A 20,914-nucleotide genomic window follows, 5' to 3' on the forward strand; every position below is an offset into this window, starting at 1 on the left:
CCCAATGAACTAATTCATTAGGCAAGTGGGCCACACATACAAGTCTCCCTGAGCTTGTCATCCACCTTAGTTGAAGTTCTAGTAGAACTCATTTTTTTATTAAAATATTATTTTTTTCCTTTTTTCTATTCTAGTAGAACTCTTGTGTTTTCTTTCCCTATAAGAATTAGGGGCTGCCAAAAAAAGACACAAATGAATACGAGTATACTCTGTCGAATTTTAGTGAAAATTTTAATTGCGTTATTTTCTTTAAGTTAAATAAATTTTAATTTGGTGAGTACTTGTGGTATAAATTTGTCAGATTATAATTGCATAAGATTGAATTTATCGATTTTGGATTCCCCTTAAGAAATTTGACTAATCCCATTTGAAAGTCTCGTTTTTCATCGTGTGTTTAGTTCTTTCTATAGAGCCACTCTCTAAGCATCTAAGGGTTCAAGAATAGTGAAAAAGATTATTCAAGCTAAAAGGATTTAGATGTTGGATTCAAGATTTGACGAAATCTCATTGACTCAAAACACATTTACTAAATTTGATGACATTTATTATTATAAATATCACAACTAAAATTCAATTTTATAATAAAAATAAAAATAAAATCTTACCATGCAACAAAATTATTTTTCATAACTTATTTTTCCCACAAAAGTACCCTAACGACAAAAATTTAGCTTCAACTCTTCCTTTCTCTTTCTCTTTGTCTCTATTTTCTTCTCAAGACAGCAGCCTCCTTTTTCCTTCTTTCTCCTCTCGAAATTCACAATTAATTTTGGGTTTCTTGTAAGGTTAATATAATTTTTAGTCATTAAATTTGATAATTAAATCAATTTTAGTATTTATATATTTTCGTCCACTTGTTATACGTACTTTTTAATTAGGTTTATTTTGATCGTTAACATTGAATTCAATCAAGATTTGATGATATATCACTTTGAAATTTTGTCACATCATCACCTTAAAATTAAAAAGAATAATGTATCATATCATCCAACTTTTACATTTGAAAAATAAAAAAATATAAGTACCAAAATGTAGCATTCACCATTTATGTATTGTCGTTGACAAATAATTTAAATTTTGCATTTACATGAAAAATCTGAATCGAATTCTTCAACCATTATATATTCTTGTGAAAATATTATTCTTTATTCAGTTTAACATGTGGTGTTGGCAGCTCCACGTTGCTAGCCTAAAACCAGTCACCTGCATATATTAAAATATTTAACTTTTCACATTAGGGTGTACCAAAATTATTTTCAACGTTTTCGTTAGAAAACATATATATCAAAAAAATTAATTTTTTAAGAATGAGAGTAATTTTTTTCTAAAAATATAATATATATATAATTTAAATTAAATGTCGTATCATCATACATATTATTTTATTTAAAAAACATCAAATTTTCTATCCACTTAATAATAAAATTAATAATGAACTTTTTGGAGCAGTGTTAGCTGCTATGGCAGAGGATTGTAGAGGGTTGCTGCGCAATAAGTAAGAAACTTCAGCGAAAAGGAAGAACGGTTAGGGAAGTGAGTGGGTTAGGGAGGTAGATGCTAAAAAAGAACGGTAAGAATTGGGTAAATGCATTTCAATATGGGTAGATTGGTAAACGAAATCGAATGGGTGAAGAGAACTTGGCCATAACTGGGATGCCTTGAGAAACAAAGTTCTAGAAAGGTGGGTTAGAACATCGGAAATGATAGCTTAAAAAGAGAAATGAGGGAGAGTGACCAACAAGTTTTGGTGGCTGGCTGCGGCATTGTCTTAGGGCCTTAGAAAAATGTAGGATTAAGTTTACGATAAGAGCTTTTAGGCTGATAGGGCCTTGGATTGTTTTGTTTTAGGGATTTTTAGTTAGAAAGGTGTTTAATTTGGGATTTATGAATTTTGTTATTAATTTATGTTTTGGTGCTATCCTTTTAATAATAACCAGCATTTTTCTTAAAAAAAATTAATAAAATTAATATCACTCAATTCTTGACTCGTAACTCAATCAATTATTTTATAATAATAAAGTTGTGTAATTAGCTCTCAAATTCAAACATCAATGCATGCATGGCTTCAAATCTTGAAGTTCAATGAGTAGGCGTCTTGTTCAGTCCATGAACTGCAATCTTATTGATTTCATAAAACCAACATTACTCAACATAGTAGATTTAGTAGTACACAATTATAACAAAATATAACATGGTAATACAGTTCGAGAACGTAGATCTCGAGTATAGGACTCAATTTATTATTTGTAACATTAATTTAAAACCAAAACCAAACTTTTACTTGTCTATATGAGCATGATTTTAATTGGAAACTGGTGGTGAGAGGCCAGCAAAGACATGGAGCAACTCCCCGTTGTCGATGTGCCTTGCAGGATCGGAAAAGGCATAAAGGAAGAACTCCATGAAATCTAAGTCCTTGAAAAGCCGAGGATGTTGGTCATCTATAAACTCTTTGGGTGTCTTGATTATAGTACCCTCATTTGGAATGACGAAAGCTGCTATAGAGTATCGATCTTTGTCTCCGCTCATCATCACTCTGTGATTCACTGATTTCAATCTCCCATTGCTCCAAGCCTTCAATTTTTAAAATCAATATCAATAAGTATTTTCTGATAAATCTTCACTTTCAACATCAATAAATTAATTTCTCTGTATTTTTTTTTATCATGAGCAAGGTAAAAGGGTTATTCAAAATTTTGAACCCAAAATCTTATGTTAATATCATAAAGTATTTTATGATCATTATTCACGTTAAAACTTTTTAATCTAATTGAAGAGCAAGAAGAAGAGTTGTCCATGATTTTTATCCAAGACTTAATCAAACTCGGGACTTGCAAACAATGCCATGGGACAAGCCCCGCCCCAAGAAAAAGGCAAAAATTCATTCTAACTTAATTCTAACCCTTATGTTTTATTCACATAGATTATTTATGTTAAATTTTGAATAAATTAAATAATAAATATATATATACCTTGAGGGGATCTCCAACCACAAATACAAAGGAAGAAGGAGATAAATTAGTTAGCTTGATCCATTGACCATCATTGACCTCAATTTCCAGTCCTGAAATTTGATCCTCACAAATGAGTGTGCTTACTGGTTTATCAGTATGAGCAAAGAGTCCTCTTTCATACTCTCCTGGTGGAGGGGCCATATATTTCATCATCCGCACCAACGTTGTGTAGTTCATCTTCAATGAGTCATCCCCTAATCCATAACTATCAATTAACATTAACCAAATTAACTTGTTCAACTCCTCCATTTGCGTCCCTAGGGTATGAATAGTGTCACTGAAAACACAATATCAAAATAAAAAAAAAGTCAATAATTCAAACTCACTCATTAGAGAACAACCCAACCCACAGAATTAGGAAGGTAAAAGGATTTTTCTTACGAAAAGTGTGGGTGACCATTAGGCCACATAAGTTGAGCAAAACTTTTAACAGAGTCATAGTTGGAGGCATCTCCAACTCCAAAGCCTTCATACAACACAGAAACCTGCTTGCATGGTCCAACCCAACCATGGTAAGGCATGGGACTATTATTCTTCTGTTTCGTCTCCACTGGGAGCTCAACCATTTCTTTCATCAACCCAAACGCATCCTCTCGGAGTTTAGTCGATACCTTTTCATATACCACCTCGAAACAACCGAAAGTCTCACAAGCCTCTTGAACCCTCTTGCACAAACGGTTCCATCCTTCAGTTCCTCGCTTCAAATCCGATAAACGAAACTCAATGGCTGGGAACTCAATTTCAGGATTGACACCCGGCATGTTCGTAACTTTTCTTTTATGCTCTAAGGAAATGTTTTCTTAAACTAAATCAGCTTGTAAACTAACTTGGTTTCTCTTTGGGTAGGGATTTACCTCTATTTATAGTTTTTCTCAATGGTGGCGGGGCAAAGTGAAATATCCAAGCAAAACGAAGGGGCGGCTCTGGTCAAAGCAAACTTTATACGCTGCTTAAAACATATAAAAAAAGAGATTGAATTCAAACTTCATGGATTAAAAAAATGGAAATAATACTAAGTTTTATTTATCTTTTTCACATCTAAATTTTCATATTTCCACTGTACCAAAAATAAAGAAATAATTCCATTCATTTTTTGTCTACTCAAGAAAACTAAATATAGTCAAAGTAAACAAAGCCAGCTAGAAGAAAACAGTTTCATACTTAAAATGACGAAAGAACCACCTCATGGATGTCTACTCTATCCGCTGTCCATTTTTTATATCAAATTCTCGCCCTGCAATGCCATGCTCTGCAAGACAGGCACCATAGTTTTCAAAATCTTATTCGTGGCTCAGTCAATCAAACCATTCATTTTTTATTTAATTACTTGGATTATAAAAATTAAAAATATATATATAAAAAAAAGTTTTAATCAATTTACGGATCTATCGATCCAATCCCTTATATTGAACCGATACATATAACCAATGCATGAAATTGTGATTCCAACTTTGATTTTATTTTATTTATTTATTTGAAATGGAGAATAAATTTAAAACTCTACTTTTTTTTTTAAGAAAATTTAAAACTCTATTTAATATTTTAAATAAATGTATAATATAATGGTATTGATTTTAAATTTACAAGTTGTCGTAATTTAACTTTTCTAGAACTTGTCGATTGAATTTTAGTTTGATTAATATGGGTATTATTGTCAAGGACGTAAGTTCGAATGTGCTGAAGTACATTATCTTCCTGTTTATAATTTTTGAAGAGGCTATGAATAATTTTAAGTATTATGTCACAAAAAATAAATATGACCAAATCTATAACGAGATTATTTTTCTCTCCTGTGTAGAGTAAATAAATATAGATGTTGACTGCTCACCTCCTCCATTTATTGAAGAAAAGAAATATTTCCATTTAAAAGGAAAAACGACGAGGGTTCAAATTTATAAATTCAAGACGATAAATCTAGTTTTGGTTTGATGTATAATGTGAAATGTTGATATTTACGTGGTACTAAATTCCATTTTGGCATGTGGAAATTTTTATTCAAGTAAAGACAAATGTATTTCTATATACATTTAAAAGAAATACACATTTTTGTCCTTGTACCAGTGCGAAAATAAATTAATTTTACGTGGAAATCATTTTAATTATTTCCAACAAAACGACATATTTTAAATTTGTGTGGAAATAATTTTAAGGTTTGTATGTTAAAAAAGTCTTTAAGAAATTGCAAAAAAAAAATCAGTTAAGCTTGTGTTTTAAATTTGTATTTAATTAAGTTTTTCTTATTAATTAATATAATCAATTAAGTCCTCCGTCAACGGTTTTTGTTATTGACTACGTTGAGTGTTACAATAAATTGAAAAATCAATCAGATAATAACACGTGGTAATTTATGGTTTAATTTAATATTTTTTCATTAAAATGATCAAAACTCATTAGAGAATTATAATATATATATATATAAATCAGAAAAAAGAATTATCAAAAAATATAAGAATTATTAAATATCAAAATAATAAAAATATATGAAAATTAATATAAACTTATAAATATTATAAAAAAATATAAGATTCTAATAAATTATAAAAAAATCTTTAAAATTTTATAAAAAAAAGTATTAAAATTATATAAAAACCATCAAAACAATAAAAATATATTAAAATTGATATAAACCTATAAAAATTATAAAAAAATAATATAAAAATTAAACTAGACAGGATTAATCAGTTGGACAGATTAAACCAAAATCAATAAGGGTATTGATTCGAAGAAAACCATTAGAGCGGTTGACATGGGAACCGAACAGTTGAATCGATTTTTTATTTTTTGAATATTTTATTTAATTGAACTTGACGGATCAACCGAACTGACAAACCGATGGCTTGATGGTTTGATCACTAGTCCAATTTTGAAAACCTTGGTTAGAATATTTCATTCTGACATATGCTAATAATTGGATAATAAAATTTTGATTTGATAAAAATATTAAAAATACAAAAAAATTTTAATCCTCCGATTCCCAATTCAACTAGTCTAATAACTTTCCTCGACCGATACCCTTATCGATTTCGGGCCAACCGGTCCAATTCAAGATGTTATGATTTTTTTTATAATTTTTATAAATTTGTATTGATTTTAGTATTTTTATAATTTTTTTGTTCTTTTAAGATTTTAATACGCTTTTTTTTAAATTTTAAACATTTTAAATAAGTTTGATTGATGTTGTAATTTAGAATTGATTGGACTTTTTTATATTTTATAATATTTATAAGTTTTTATAGTTTTTTTATAATTTTATATCAATTTTAATATTATATTTTTGATATTTTTAGAAGAATATTAGATTAAACCAAAAATGTCATATGTCACCATCCGATTGATCTTTTAATTTATTTTAATAATCAATATAGGTAATGACGGAAACTATTAATGAAAAATTTTAATAGATTATTTTAATTAACAATCTAGTCTTAGGTGGATGGAAATTTAATGTAGCTGGTGCAATTGAAGATAAAGCATTTTCTTTATTGCTAGTTGCAATATTCCAACTTCCCTAAAACCACATCAAAATTATGACGATTCATATTTACTAATTCAACACAAATATTGGAAAATATTAAGCCCAAAATTTTCTGTAATAAATAGTTTTTTGAGGAAATTTCCCGTTAAAAATATTAGACCTTTCGTTTTCCTTGTATCTAATAGAACAAATATGGTAACACATAATATTAACCAGGAAAGTGCAGTGGTCAAAAATATAAAAAGTAAAAATCGGTTATATAACGTATTAAACCAAACAACTTATTTATTCTCCTAATTTATTCTAAAATTTTTAGGGTGAATTTAAATTGGCGGTGTAAAAATAATAGTGACGATAAAATTAGATACTGTAACGACACTAGTGTGAAACAAAAAATAAATTAAAAACACCACACTTCACCGTTAATCCAAATTATGTTAGTTTCTATATTTCCATAATATGAAAAAGATATACTTCAATCCATATGTCGTCTCGTAGATAACTATGAAAACCAAATATGATGACGTCAGCTAGAAGAGAATATAGGTGTTGGTGAGTTGGATAAGTCGTCTCATTTAATTTCTTTCAAAAATAGTTTTGAAAGAATAAAAATAAAATTCTCTAGACAACTAGAGCTATAATGAATTAAACAAAATTCATCATCAAACTTTTAAAAAAATCTCGATATATCAATTTTTGCTAAAACACACTCCATACCATTACTTTGCTTGTGAAAATATCTTCAAACTGAAATTCAGTCAACTATAGTTAGCGCCACGATGAATAACCCCAATCAATTTCCGTAACTCTCTCCATATTTGGTTTCAATTTCTAGCCCTACAATACAATACTAGCAAAGGGACTCATGACCATTCATATATTATGATGGCTCACTTATTTTCTTTTTTTCTCGGCAAACTCCATAATTTATTCATAATAATTGTAACTGAGATTAGTTATTATGGTAGAAATGAATTTATGTAATAAATAAATTTATCAAAAATATATAAATTAAAAATAAAGTTTTGGTTTAATGGTAAAATATGAATGTTGAAAACTATAAAATTTTAGGTTCAAACTTTATTATATGTGTGTATTTTTCTATATAAAAAGATATAAGCTGGAAAAAATATCCTCAAAATAATACAATTTACATTATAAAGTACGAATTTTTTGTCATTATCTAGTTGAGTTGGTACCCAGTTAACTTGTGACACCAACTCAACTAAGTGCTTAATACATAATAAAGTTTTTTTTTCAATAGTATATAATAGTTTGGGTGTACCTCGCATTTATCGGACACTTTGCAAACACCTTAGATGAGATTCAGCGAGCAACTGAAGAAGGGCCAAAACAGGCCTGACATCACGACGCGGTGAAAATTCCAGGCAGATGCGGCATCGACGTCTTGACGAGGAGAGACGACACGTCACGACGTGTTCTCCTATTAGGCAACCACGATTTAGACTCCAAGCAAGATTTCTTTTCCCAGTTGGACTTCGATTACTTTAGAGTTATTTTAGTGTGATTAGACCTCTAATCTAAGCCTATTTAAAAGGCCTTTGTAACCCTGATTCAGACACGTTAATCAGCAAGGACCGTATCTTAGAGTGATAAGATGTAGTCGCATATTAATTTTGGTGAGAATTTCGTGATAATTATGGAGAATTTTATAATGTTATTTACTATAAATAATGTCGGGATATTGACACGTGTTATTATAATTTCTATATAATTAATTAATCGAAAAGTACATATAAATAGACTCAATTGTACAATATTTAGTAACCTTTGGTACAATACAATTATAAAATTATTACTAACCATAACATAGTAGTACAATACAAGAACGCAAATCTCGAGTATAGAACTCAGTTTATTATTTGTAACATTGATTTTACTGGATTTTACTTGTCGATATGGGCATGATTTTAATTGGAAACTGGTGGTGAGAGGCCAGCAAAGACATGGAGCAACTCCCCGTTGTCGATGTGCTTTGCTGGGTCGGAAAAGGCAAAAAGGAAGAAATCCATGAAATCGAAGTCCTTGAAAAGCCGAGGATGTTGGTCATCTATAAGCTCTTCGGGTGTCCTGATTATAGTACCCTCATTTGGAATGACAAAGGCTGCTATAGAGTATCGATCTTTGTCTCCGCTCATCATCACTCTGTGATTTACTGATTTCAACCTCCCATTACTCCATGCCTTCAATTTCCAAAATCAACATCAATAAGTATAAATTTTATGATAAGTATTCACATTCAACATCAATAATCTAAAATATATTATGAGCATGGTAAACAAGTTATTCAAAATTTAAACTCGAGATTTAATTTCAAAATATTACTAAATAGTTTATGGTAATTGTTCACATTATCTATATATAACTTATTTTACTGTTTAAAAAATAAAATTTTCTCTCATTAATAAAGTAATTCTAAATTGTAAAATATTTGAACTTAATTATCGTATAAAATTTTGTTATATTTCATGTTTTATTCATATAGATCATATAATTTAAGTTTTTATTAAATTAAAATTGAATATTAATCATATATAGAAACATACCTTGAGAGGATCTCCAACTACAAAAACAAAAGAAGAAGGAGATAGATTGGTCAACTTGATCCATTGGCCGTCGTTGACCTCAATTTCCAATCCTGAAACTTGATCCTCACAAATAAGTGTACTGACTGGTTTATCAGTATGAGCAAAAAGTCCTCTCTCATACTCCCCTGGTGGAGGAGCCATGTATTTCATCATCCGCACCAATGTTGTGTAGTTCAACTTCAGTGAGTCATCTCCTAATCCATAGCTATCAATTAGCATTAACCAGATTAACTTGTTTAGCTCCTCCATTTGTGTTCCCATGGTATATATAGTGTCGCTGAGAAAAAAAATCAAATAATTTATATGATTTGTAAGATTTAAAATTTTATCACCAATCTTTTGACACTCCACTATGATTTAGTCGACAACCTAAAATTTAACTTAATGATTCATATAATACCAGTACTTATAATTCCTTATCATATTATGAACATCTAATATTTAAAAATAGATATTGTCAATTCTAAATAAAAAAAATTTATTTGATTAATCTGAATTCAAACTCTACTTGATTTAATTATAAAAATTCAATAACTTAGAACTCACTCAACTCAACTCAAACTAGAAATTATCAAAACCAACCCAACCCGTAAAATTAGAAAAGTCGAAGAATTATTGTTACCAAAAGTGTGGGTGACCTTCAGGCCACATAAGTTGAGTAAAACTTTTAACACAATCATAGTTGGAGGCATTTCCAATTCCGAAGCCTTCATACAACAAAGAAACTTGCTCGCATGGTCCAACCCAGCCATGGTAAGGCATGGGACTAGTGTTCTTTTGTTTCCGTTCCACCGGGACCTCAACCAATTCTTTCATCAACCCAAAAGTCTCTTCTCGAACTTTCGTCGATATCGTATCATACACCACCTCAAAACAACCGAATTTCTCACAAGCCTCTTGAACCTTTTTGCACAAATGGCGCCATCCATCGGTTCCTCGCTTCAAATCTGATGAACGAAACTCAATGGCTGGAAACTCAATCTCAGCATTGATAGTGACACCCATGTTCTTAATTTTTTTTTATACTCTCAAGGAAAGGTTTAACCTTGAACTAAATTAGCTTGTTAATTAACTTGGTTTTCTTTACGTAGAGATTTAGGTCTATTTATAGCTTGTAAATTAACTTCCCAATTTTTTAATTTGATTATCCAAGCGCAGGAAACTTTGTACGCTACTGAATATAAAATATAAAATATAAAATAGATATTAAGGGTTGAATTCAAATAATACTATTTTATATAGGGTATCAAATCAATCAACATATTAACCTAACTATAAATAAGATTATACAAAGCAAAATAAAGTTGAAGAATCAAATTTCATTTCATCCATTAAAAACTTGTATTGTATAAAATTTAATTAAAAAATAAACGCATGCTAATTTTTTTAATTTCATTTCTAATGGACAGAATAACAACCTGTGCATTAAATCAAATAACTTGTAATTGCAAAAGAAATCAAACTTGTTGATTCTTGATCAATTGGTCAAATTAATCTTATTCTTTTTCCAATTCATGATTTAATTTTCACATTTCACAATATGAAACAGAAATAAAGAGAAAGTATTGTATGAAACTACGATTTTATGTCATCTCTATACATTTTCAATAGGAGCATAATAAATCTGATTTTTAGCTTTTTGCTCCTGAAAAAGTTCAAATCCAACTAAAAATGCTAAAAGTTAAGAGAAAAAATCTGATTTGTCATGTTCCTATTGAAAAGGGATAAAAATGACATGAATTCACAACTTCATAAAATCCCTTCAACATAAATAAATAAGTATAAGTCATTCATGTTTATAGTCTCGTAGGCACAAAAACACAGACAAGGTTAGCTAAAATAAAACGTGTTGGTTATAATGGAAAAATGTGAATGTATTTAAATCCATTCATATCTTTTAATATTTTAATATATATAAATTTTATTTAATAATTAATAATTTTATATAGGTCATTATATTTTTTATTATTTAAATATAAATAAATTAACATATTTTTAAATGTAATTATTTGATACATTACCTATGTGATTTTTTAAATTCCACGAGTAAATTGAATGTGTAACAAGTGTCACATTTATTTATATATTTAAGTTTTTTTTTTACTATACCCGATAATACACTTGTCAAACCCTCAATCCACTTATGGAGTGTAAAAAACTCTGCATAAATTTCTATTTGTAATAGGGTGAATATTTGGTATAATAACAATTTTTTTTCCACAAGTAGTCTTGAAAAATCTCTTTTTTTTTTAAATATTTTTTTTAATATTTCACCATATCCTTATAGGATATTTGTCAACTTTAACCTTACAAAATAGTTAGTAAGTATAATATCTATTAGAATAAAACATTAAAAAATAAAATGACAATTAACCAAGCAAAACCAGAGGCGCCCACTGGTCCAAAAATAAAATGATACAGTGCTTAGTAGTATATTAAGACTTGAAGAGGTTGAATATTCAAATTTTATCAATTAAAAATGTTGACTCAGTTTTTTAGTATTACTTATAGCAGTTTTTGGATTAGTACCAATTGGTTGTCATACGTAAGTTGGTAAATTTTGATAATAAAATTAATTCCGCTAAGATTTCTGTTATTATTTTGGATGATTTTCATTCATCCATGATATTTGAATTATACGTACTCATATATCTTGGATATAATGGATTAAACTAAGAAGAATATATTGAGCTATTTGAAGATATTCTTTGTACATATTATCCTACTTGTTTCGACACAAGATTGGTTGTAAATGATATATTACATATATATTGGGATGACTTTTATAAGTTATGTACTAAATTGAGAGAACTTATTCTTGTTCATTGAGTAATAATTAAGTGTGTGACTTAGTGTCATAAGTTTATTTTCGAAAGGAAAACTTAAAGGGGAAGTGTCTAAATCTTAGATACAAAGGTAAGAAATCTAAATCCATTAATGTTAAAGCTTGAAAACACTTGTTATGCAAAATATTAAGATAAAATATTCTCTAACCAAGTTCCCATAGACATAGAAGAAACAAACTGCATAAATATTATGTGTTTATCGTTTTTCTACGTTTTTCAATGTTGGTGTCCAAGCAGATCTTAGCACAAGCTTGAGCTTGAGTCCAAATGACTCATTTTGTGTTTTAAAAACAAACTTGGGTTTTGATTATTCAACTTTTAGATATAGGGACAAAATTAAAAAATTGTTTTAAGAGTATACTAACATACCCTTTATCTTCGTCCATGTTTAGATGATTTAAAAATACAATAACCAAGAGAACTTGACTCGCCCACATGATTCGTTTTTACACTTTAAAAGATAACAAAATATTAAAAAATATTGATATATTTTTATAACTAAATATTAATCTTGCATGGGAGGGATGTTTCGGCAACTTGTTTTCATGCCACCTTTAAGTAAGTGATGACACCTAGCCTTAACATATTCAAAGCCCCACCAATTTTCTTAGCCATTACTTCATGGTTTATTTCCCATTAATGCCCTTATAACTTTACGGTAAGTTTCACCTTAATTCCTCTCCCATTTCACTACCATCTCCAGTTTAATCCTTAATCAATAAATGCACTTTTAACACTCTAATTTCCTTTGTCAAATATCTAATCTTTCCTTTTCTTTTTTCGGCTAAAAGAAATTTTATTAAAACAAATAGGGTACAATAATGAAATTCTTTGAACTGAATTTCATAAAACAATTATTCATTTTCCCGAACATTTCACTAAAAACATTCTTAAGTTATTTAATTTATTAAAACAAAAATACTTGCACAAAGGTGTAGTTAAGGAGGACGAAGTTGGATGTGGTGAGGTGTTAAAAGACAAGGAAGATGTGGCTCGTTCTTTATTTTCTAGGCCGATAATTGCGGGTGAGTCTGAAATAGCAAAGTCATGGGCTATTAAAACTATCTTGGAAATGTATATTGGCTTGGGATGGAATGTGAAAACCCTCTTGTCATTGAATTTAGTTCAGGTGTTGTTTTGGAATAGTTGTTGAATAGAAAAGCTAGACCGTGGTCATTGAGGAATCTTCTCATTGGTATTGATTGTTGAACTAACCAACTTGTGAGCGTTAAATTTGCATTGGTTTATATGCAAGGTAATGCGTATGACTGCAATTTTAGCTATTATCAGCTTAATTTAAAGTTTGGTGGTGATATATTCTTAATTATTTATTAGTAATTGGTTCAAATGACGAATGTTTTTGTTTCGTTGTTTATTTGAGTGTTTTATAATTTTAACTGGAAATGAGATTGATGCTTCAAATCGACTGACTTGCACAAGTTTAAACTGAGCGAGCTTCACCTTTGGTTTTAATTTCAATACTAATAAAGGGAGTGTAGCATAAAATTATTCTTCCCACTCTTTAATTTTAAAATCATACGTCAACTTTAATTGAATTTATAAGTAATACGAAAACTTAATTTAATGTAATTGTTAGATTTTATGCAAATCAACTTCCAAAGCACTCCACGATTCAATTTTTTTTAAATAATTCAACACTTATTTAGTAAAAGATATAAGTAATAATTTTACCTAACAAATATTAAAATATTAGCTTCACATGGAGCTTACGTAAAGAGGGAAACTTTATACGATACTTCATACAAAATTTACAATGTATAATCAAATCAAATAAATTACTGATTCTCGTGATCAATTTATCTATTTTTTTAAATGATTTTGATCACATATTAATTTGAAAAATAAATAAGTCAATTATTTCATTATTTATCATAGATAGTCAAGAAAACCAAATTTTAATATAGTCCAAGTAAACAAAAATCTGCTACAAGAAAACATGTTGATATCATTACCACGAAATTCTAGTCCTTACGATATGATATTTAAAATAAAAATCAAATTTAATTATTCTTAAATTTGATTTTTGAATTAATTTTATAATATAATAAAAAAATTATTTTTTTAATTAATTGAGTCTTAGTTCATTTAACGGTGTAGCTATGAAACAATAAGAAGTATGTGGATTCAAATGTGTTTTAACCGTATTTTTCTTTAATTTAAGAGTTTAGAGACTAATACTTAGAATAGATTTTCTCTTTTCATTTTTAGAAAATAATTGTCGTTTTCTATTTTTAAAAATTGAAAAACTTGTTTAGTGAATAATAATAATAAACAAAACATGAAAAGTTGTTAGGTAGTTTCTGTAATGGGAACCTGGTAAATAAAATTATATAATTTTGAATTAATATATCAAATTTAATATTTGAAAATTTATTGAAAAAAATATGTTTACGTTTATATGAATTTGAACAAGTTAAAAACTTTTGTTTTCATAATTTTCATTTTTACAAAATATTTTTGGTGAAAATAATAAAAATAGGTTTTATTAATTTCCAATTTTCACATATTTTCATTCTCAACCAATCACATTTTCTTGAATATTTTTCAATTTTTCAAAAGAATTGAAAATGAAAACAAAAACAATGTATGTTTCCCGAAATCAAACAAAGCCTTAATATCTTTTTTCTTATGGCAACATTTTAATCTCTTTAAATTTAAATTTCGTTTTAGTTACTTTAAAAATGATAAATTTATAATTTCATTAAATTAATAGTTGGGATCCGGCCTCCAATTGAGAAAGTCTTACTCTTTGATTTTCCTCTCATGTGTAGGATTTATTAATGAGAAAAGAAATCGTGACGTTTCAGATTTAGAATATTTTAATATATTTGGTTTTATGTAATAAATATTAGACTTTATTTCACATGAATATAACAACTTGCAAGAAATAATAACAATAACATTGAGAACCCGTGTGGTGACCCTATAGTTAGAGCGTTCACCGTATCAAATATGATCTAAATTTGAGTTGCACTAATTATCTTACCATTAAGACTTTGATTTTTTTTTATAATTCAAAAAAAAAAACATTGATGAATAAAATTGCAAGAGCTGTGCAGTGGTCAAAATAAAATTAATTGTTCACCAAAAAAAAAAACAATAACGATGAATTCAACTGAGGGAGGTGTGCACTGGTCAAAAGAAAATTAATCGACAATAAATTTAGTCTTATCTGATTTCAGCTAAGTTTGAATCTATACTATATTTTTTAAATAAAATATTAAAATTAATCATATTTAATTATAAAGTAATTAAAATTAAAAATGCTTTTTCCTTAGATACAATTATGGATAAAAAGAAACGTAAATGAGTGGTAGCTAATTATTTTTATAATAAATGAGAGTTTTAGAATAAAGAAGAAATAAAAACTAATAGAGAAAACATACTTATCTCAATGACATCAAATCTGATTTGAAAAGATCAAAAACTCATATTTTAAATTATCTGATAAATAAAATTTACACAGAATGGGATAAAACGAGACTTTAAATTTGATTCAATATGAGATGTAAATATGAGGCAAGCACTAACCATTAATAAATTAAACACTAAAATTTAATATGAAATTTTTAATTTTCTGCAATTATAATATCAGAACACTTTTGATTTTACGTTTATTTATATTGCAACTCTAACATCTTTGTTTATATTACACCATTTTATGTTTACTTTTAAAATGTAAAAATAGAGTACTCCCTAGAAAGGTGGTAGATTGAATACAAGCTTGCAATCCACCATTGAGGGGTTCGGAATGGATGATATTTCTTGGAAGTGGACGTTAGTCAACAAATTCTCTCTTAAAGAGTCATATAAGCATCTATGTTGTACTACCAATCCAAATCAATTTGGGAATTAGCGAAACCTTTTTTTTTATAAAACGGGGTCGACTTAAATTGTGAAAACGAAAATGGAGTCGCCACCAATCCTTTTTGTTTAGGTGTGATCGAATCACCTTGTAATAGTAGTTTTAAAAAAATATTTCGATTTTATTAAAACAATTATTTTGGTCTACGATGTTTTAAGAAATCGAGTCTGGGAGTCGGTTACACACGAGGAAGAGTTAGCACCCTCGATGCGCCCCAAAATTGGTACCTAATCGATTAATAGATGTCTAAATGCCAAAAGTTGAAATTTCGAAAAAAAATTAAAAATACAATCATTTTATTAATGGAAATTTACAAAAGTCATTTGAGCAAATTAAAAAAGATTACAGACCCACTTATACCAAAGTAACGAAATATTACATCCCGTAAGTTAGGATGCGATATTTGAAATTTAGAGAATAAGCTTGTCTTGAATTTTATTGAAATTTTATATTTTGAAATTTAGGAAGACATTTCGCTGTTTAGGTTTGATGAGAAAAATCGAAACCTAGTGAGTTAGAGCACGATTTCTTGGGTCACCTAAACGCAAAACATTACCTTATAATGAAATTTTTCATTTTTGAAATTTTAAGAAGATACTTTGCTATTTAGATTTAGTGAGAAACTCGAAACCCTGTAAGTTAGGGTACGATCTCTAGAATTATCAAAATGCAAAGATATTACCTTATCGAGATTCCTTTCAATTTTTGAAATTTTTTAAAGGATATTTTGTTATTAGATTTAATGAGAAAGACCGAAACCCCATAAATTAGGGCACGATTTTTTTCGTATTTCTAACATGCAAAATATTTCTTTATTTTGGGAAGTTTTTCTTTTTGAGTAAAGATGAATAAAATACTTGAGGGGTACACATTTAATTCATTATGCTTTCAAAGAAATCGTTAACACGCAAAAGGAATTGTGCATGACTATTAATAATAATAATACAACATACATTGAAACAAAGGCCTAATATGCATTGTAAAATACAAATGTTTTAATATCTAAAAGTTCCAGTATCAATGTGCATGAATAATAGTAATATAATAACAAATATAACATTACGAACTTAACAACGACAATGCACATAATACTAATAGATCTAAATTTTGGAAGCATTTGAAATTAATAAATAAATAGATAGTGAAAATAAAGGCACGAATAATATGCATCAACCAATAAACATAAAGCAAATGAATGATAAATAAAATGAAAGACATATAAGTTTAATTGGCAATTTAAAAGAAATAATTAAACGAATATCAAATAAAAATAATAATAATTGTTTTTGTTTTTGTTTTTTTTTAAGAATGAAATTTGAATTTAAAATGATTAAGGACCAAATTGGAGTCTAAATAAAATCAATGGGTTAGATTTGAAATAAAAGAAAGCGATCTGGAGCCAATTGAAACATCTGCAAGGACGCAGGGGCCAAGTGGGATATTAATCCCTGACCCTTAAAGTGCATCGTTTCACACGGGTTAAAATGGAAAAGAAATAAAATTTCATAGGCAAATTAAAAAAAAAAAAGGAAGCATTGAGAATTGGATAAAGGGTGGGGGGATCATTTGCGCAAAATGCCTCTTTCTCTCAGACACGCGGACCTTCAGCGGGTTGGGTTTGACCTTACACGGCGCCGTTTCAAGGGTCTGCATGTACGCATGGTCCTTGGACCAAATCGAAACAGGAACAAAGCTTTGTGGCCAAAATAAATAAAAAAACAAAAGACCACATTGAAACATACCGCAAAAAGGAGGGATCTATTGCGCAAATGGCCCCCCAAACGAAAACGCGCGGATCCTCAGACGGGTCGGGCACGCGCACGGGTGGCCCTATACGGCATCATTTTGAGGCCACTGAAACAGGCCCCAAATGACACCGTTTTGCGTCCCTCATAAAAAGCTATAAAATTTTTTGAAAAAATCATTTGCTGTTTTGTTTTTAAAAAAAAAATTTAAAACACCCCTTCCTCTGCTAGGGTTTCAGCCTAGCTTTGGAACCCTTCCGTCGGACCACCACTACCCATTGCGGCGCCACCGAGAATGGCGGCGGGAGTCGCGCGAAGCAGGGCTTTTAGCCTTCCCTTCCCCCTCCCCAAGAAATGGAAAGAAGAAAAAAAGAGTCTCTTTGCCTTTTATATTCGATTTCGGCAACGGAGAAGGGAACTCCGACGACGAAACCGCGATGGCCAGGTAAGTTTCAATGCTTTCTTTTTTATATTTTTGAATGCATATAAAAGAATAATAAAAAATATTGAAAAGAAAATTGTATAAATATTTAAAACAGAAAACGAAAGTACAAAATCACCTTAGTTTTTGCTTTTTTATTTCTAATGTTCGTAAAAAAATACAATTCACAGATTAGGGCTTTTATAGCCCGATTACAAACTCCTTAATCATTATTTTTTTGTCGTTTTACTATTTGTTTGTTGTTTTTGTTTCTGCTGTTGCTTGTGGTTCTCTCTTGCAGGTGGCAGACGCATGGATGGCCAGTGATAGGCGAATGGCGGCAGTGGCGTGCGAGGAGGTGGTTCTGACATGCGGCACTAGAGGCATGCGGCTAGGGTTTTTGCTGAAAATTTTTAGTTTGTGGGCTGTTGTTGTTGGGCTATTTGGGCTTTAGGTTTTTTTAGTTTTTGGTTTTAATTGGTATTTGGGCTGAGGTCTATTTGGGTTTGTATTGGTTTTGGGCCCCGGGCAGAAATTGGGTCTTACAGGAATGATAAAAGGAATTTGGAAAGTTAAGGCATCCCAAAGAGTACGAACCTTTTTGTGGCTACTTGTTTGAAATAAACTTTTGACAAATGAAGAGCGCACACGAAGAGGTATGACTTTCTTCCCTTTTTGTAAACAATGTGGAAAGGCAGTGGAATCAACAACTCATGTTGTGAGAGATTGCGGTTTCGCTTAGATTGTGCGGAAGTTATTAGTACCTAGGCTTAAGTGGAACTTACATGTTGGGTACACTAGAATATCATGAATGAGGGAATCTAACAATTGGCGAGGGCGAATGGCCAATATTTTTCTCAATTGTTACCTGGTTTCTTGGAAGAGCCATAATGATTTCATCTTTAATAATACTAGTAGAAGTAGCCATGAACTCATTGCTTCGACTCTTGCTTGGCTAAAGTCTTTTGGATTCAGTGGTAACATGGAGCAATTGGTTTGCTTTTCTAAAACAGAACAAGGGTGGCAACGTCCAAAACTTAGATGGATCAAGATTAACGTCAATGGATCGATGTCAATGAGTAATACCAAAGCAACAATAGGGGGGGCCGTGAGAGATTCAAGCAAAGTTTGGTTGATGGGTTTCAAAATGGTAACAGTGGTGTCCAATGTTTTCCAGATTGAAGCACGGGCAGTTGTTGAAGGCTTGAAGTTGGTTTGATCAAGGGGCTTCAAACAGGTAGAGGTTGATTGTGATAATGCAATGTTAATTGATACTATTCAAAATGGATTTGCATTAATTAACAACATTGAAGAAGTCCGATTAATTCATGAATTGTGTACTAAACATTAGCAAGTGAAGTTTAGGCATGTATTAAGAGAGAGTAATAAAGTGGTGACTGCTTGGCCAAGATAATAGTAGGGCAATTGAATCAATTAAATCAAGGTGTGGTGATTGCATGAGACAACCTTTATCTCTATACATTCCTAGTTTTAAGCATGCATTTTTGTTTACTAAAAAAATGTACAAACAATTATATTTATTTAAAAAAGTAATTATATTTATTTGTGTCTTAAAATATTTGGCAGTCAACCATTGTATTATAGTCAAGATTAAAACGTATTTAATTACTTATAAATAAGAATGTTTCCCTTTTTATTCCATTTGAATGATTCAAATATCAGTGTAATTTGCGGTTACTTGTTAGCTCTCGAAGTCCATCAATAATGCATTATTTTGAGAAAAAAGTTAGGTTTCCATCAAAATCATGACGATTTATTTTTACAATCGCTTTTCGCATGAACAATAATAATATCATTATTACCCATGACCAATAATAATAACATTAACTGTGAAGTTAGAAAAAAATTTTGAGGGTTGAAATTAAATTATATATTTTTACGATAATAAAAATGTGATTTTACCATTTTAATTTTAATAGCCTACATCTTTATAGTTTTTAAAAGATTAAATCAAGTTTTTATCATTTGTAGGAAGATCAAAATGTAAATTTACTATTACTAATTTAAAATTTTATAAATTATAAATAAATAAATAAATTATTTTAGGAGGGTTCAAGTTATTTGCTAGTCTCCTGATTTCGCCATTGATTATTAACCTAGAGAGAGGTGCATTGTAAAAAACAACAACAAGATCATACAAGTAGATGATGATATGATAATCTACCTATAGTTATTTTAAATGTTTAACCCATGACATTAGGGACAAAGTTAAAAAATCACTTTAACAAGATCAAAGATGAATCATAAATTATTGAGAAATCAAATTAAATGTAATTTTACCATTATACTAACATGTAATTTTATAAAAATTTAAAGGACTAAATAGGCAAGTCCGCCATTTTAATTAATACAGTATTTTCTTTCCTAAATGTTACGGCCCCACACATATACACTTAAGTTGACTAATCTATATTTCTCACAAATAAAAGATTAGTAATAAAAACTGATTGAGTTTTAGTTTGATTAGTATAAGTATTGTTGTCAATATAGGAGGATGTGGATTTGAGTGCACTGAAATGCATTATCTTCTTATTTATGGTTTGGGAAGGGGCTATGAGTAGTTCTAGGCATTGTGTCATTGCTAGAAAATAACAAATATGATCAGGACCTATAATAAGATTGTTAAAAAAATTAGTAATAAAATATTATAATAGATGGCATTAATTTTGGACTATGAATTTGTTCTCCTATTAATACCATATATTTATTAAAAGTTGACTAATTGTTTATTTTGAACATATTACAAATTGGGAGAAAAGGTGAGAACAATAGGGTTTTTTTTATACATGAGATCCATTTACTAATATAAAATTAGGAGGTTGGAGGGCAAATAGAATAAAAAAATTAAGGGTATTATTTATTTAAGGGTATTTGTTTTATGCAAATAGAATAAAAAA

General features: G+C 29.3%; 1 protein-coding gene across 3 annotated transcripts; it reads right to left on the minus strand.

Annotated features, from left to right (window-relative positions):
- Positions 1-2,098: 2,098 nt before the first annotated feature.
- On the minus strand, positions 2,099-10,173 carry LOC107942044 (probable 2-oxoglutarate-dependent dioxygenase AOP1). Of its 3 annotated transcripts, XM_041109488.1 has the most exons (4): positions 9,721-10,173; positions 9,057-9,375; positions 8,420-8,693; positions 2,099-2,300 (listed from the first exon to the last, which is right to left on the minus strand). In XM_041109488.1, the coding sequence occupies exons 1-3, from the start codon at positions 10,101-10,103 to the stop codon at positions 8,421-8,423; spliced, it is 975 nt and encodes a 324-aa protein (XP_040965422.1). In that variant the 5' UTR covers positions 10,104-10,173; the 3' UTR covers positions 2,099-2,300; position 8,420. The 3 variants fall into 3 exon arrangements, with proteins under 3 accessions (XP_040965422.1, XP_040965421.1, XP_016731177.2); XM_041109487.1 differs by lacking the exon at positions 8,420-8,693 and having other exon boundaries at positions 2,099-2,574; XM_016875688.2 differs by lacking the exons at positions 8,420-8,693; positions 9,057-9,375; positions 9,721-10,173 and adding exons at positions 2,973-3,291; positions 3,396-4,174 and having other exon boundaries at positions 2,099-2,574.
- Positions 10,174-20,914: the final 10,741 nt, after the last annotated feature.

Source organism: Gossypium hirsutum, chromosome D13 (genome assembly GCF_007990345.1).
Source record: "Gossypium hirsutum isolate 1008001.06 chromosome D13, Gossypium_hirsutum_v2.1, whole genome shotgun sequence".
Classification (NCBI taxonomy): domain Eukaryota; kingdom Viridiplantae; phylum Streptophyta; class Magnoliopsida; order Malvales; family Malvaceae; genus Gossypium; species Gossypium hirsutum.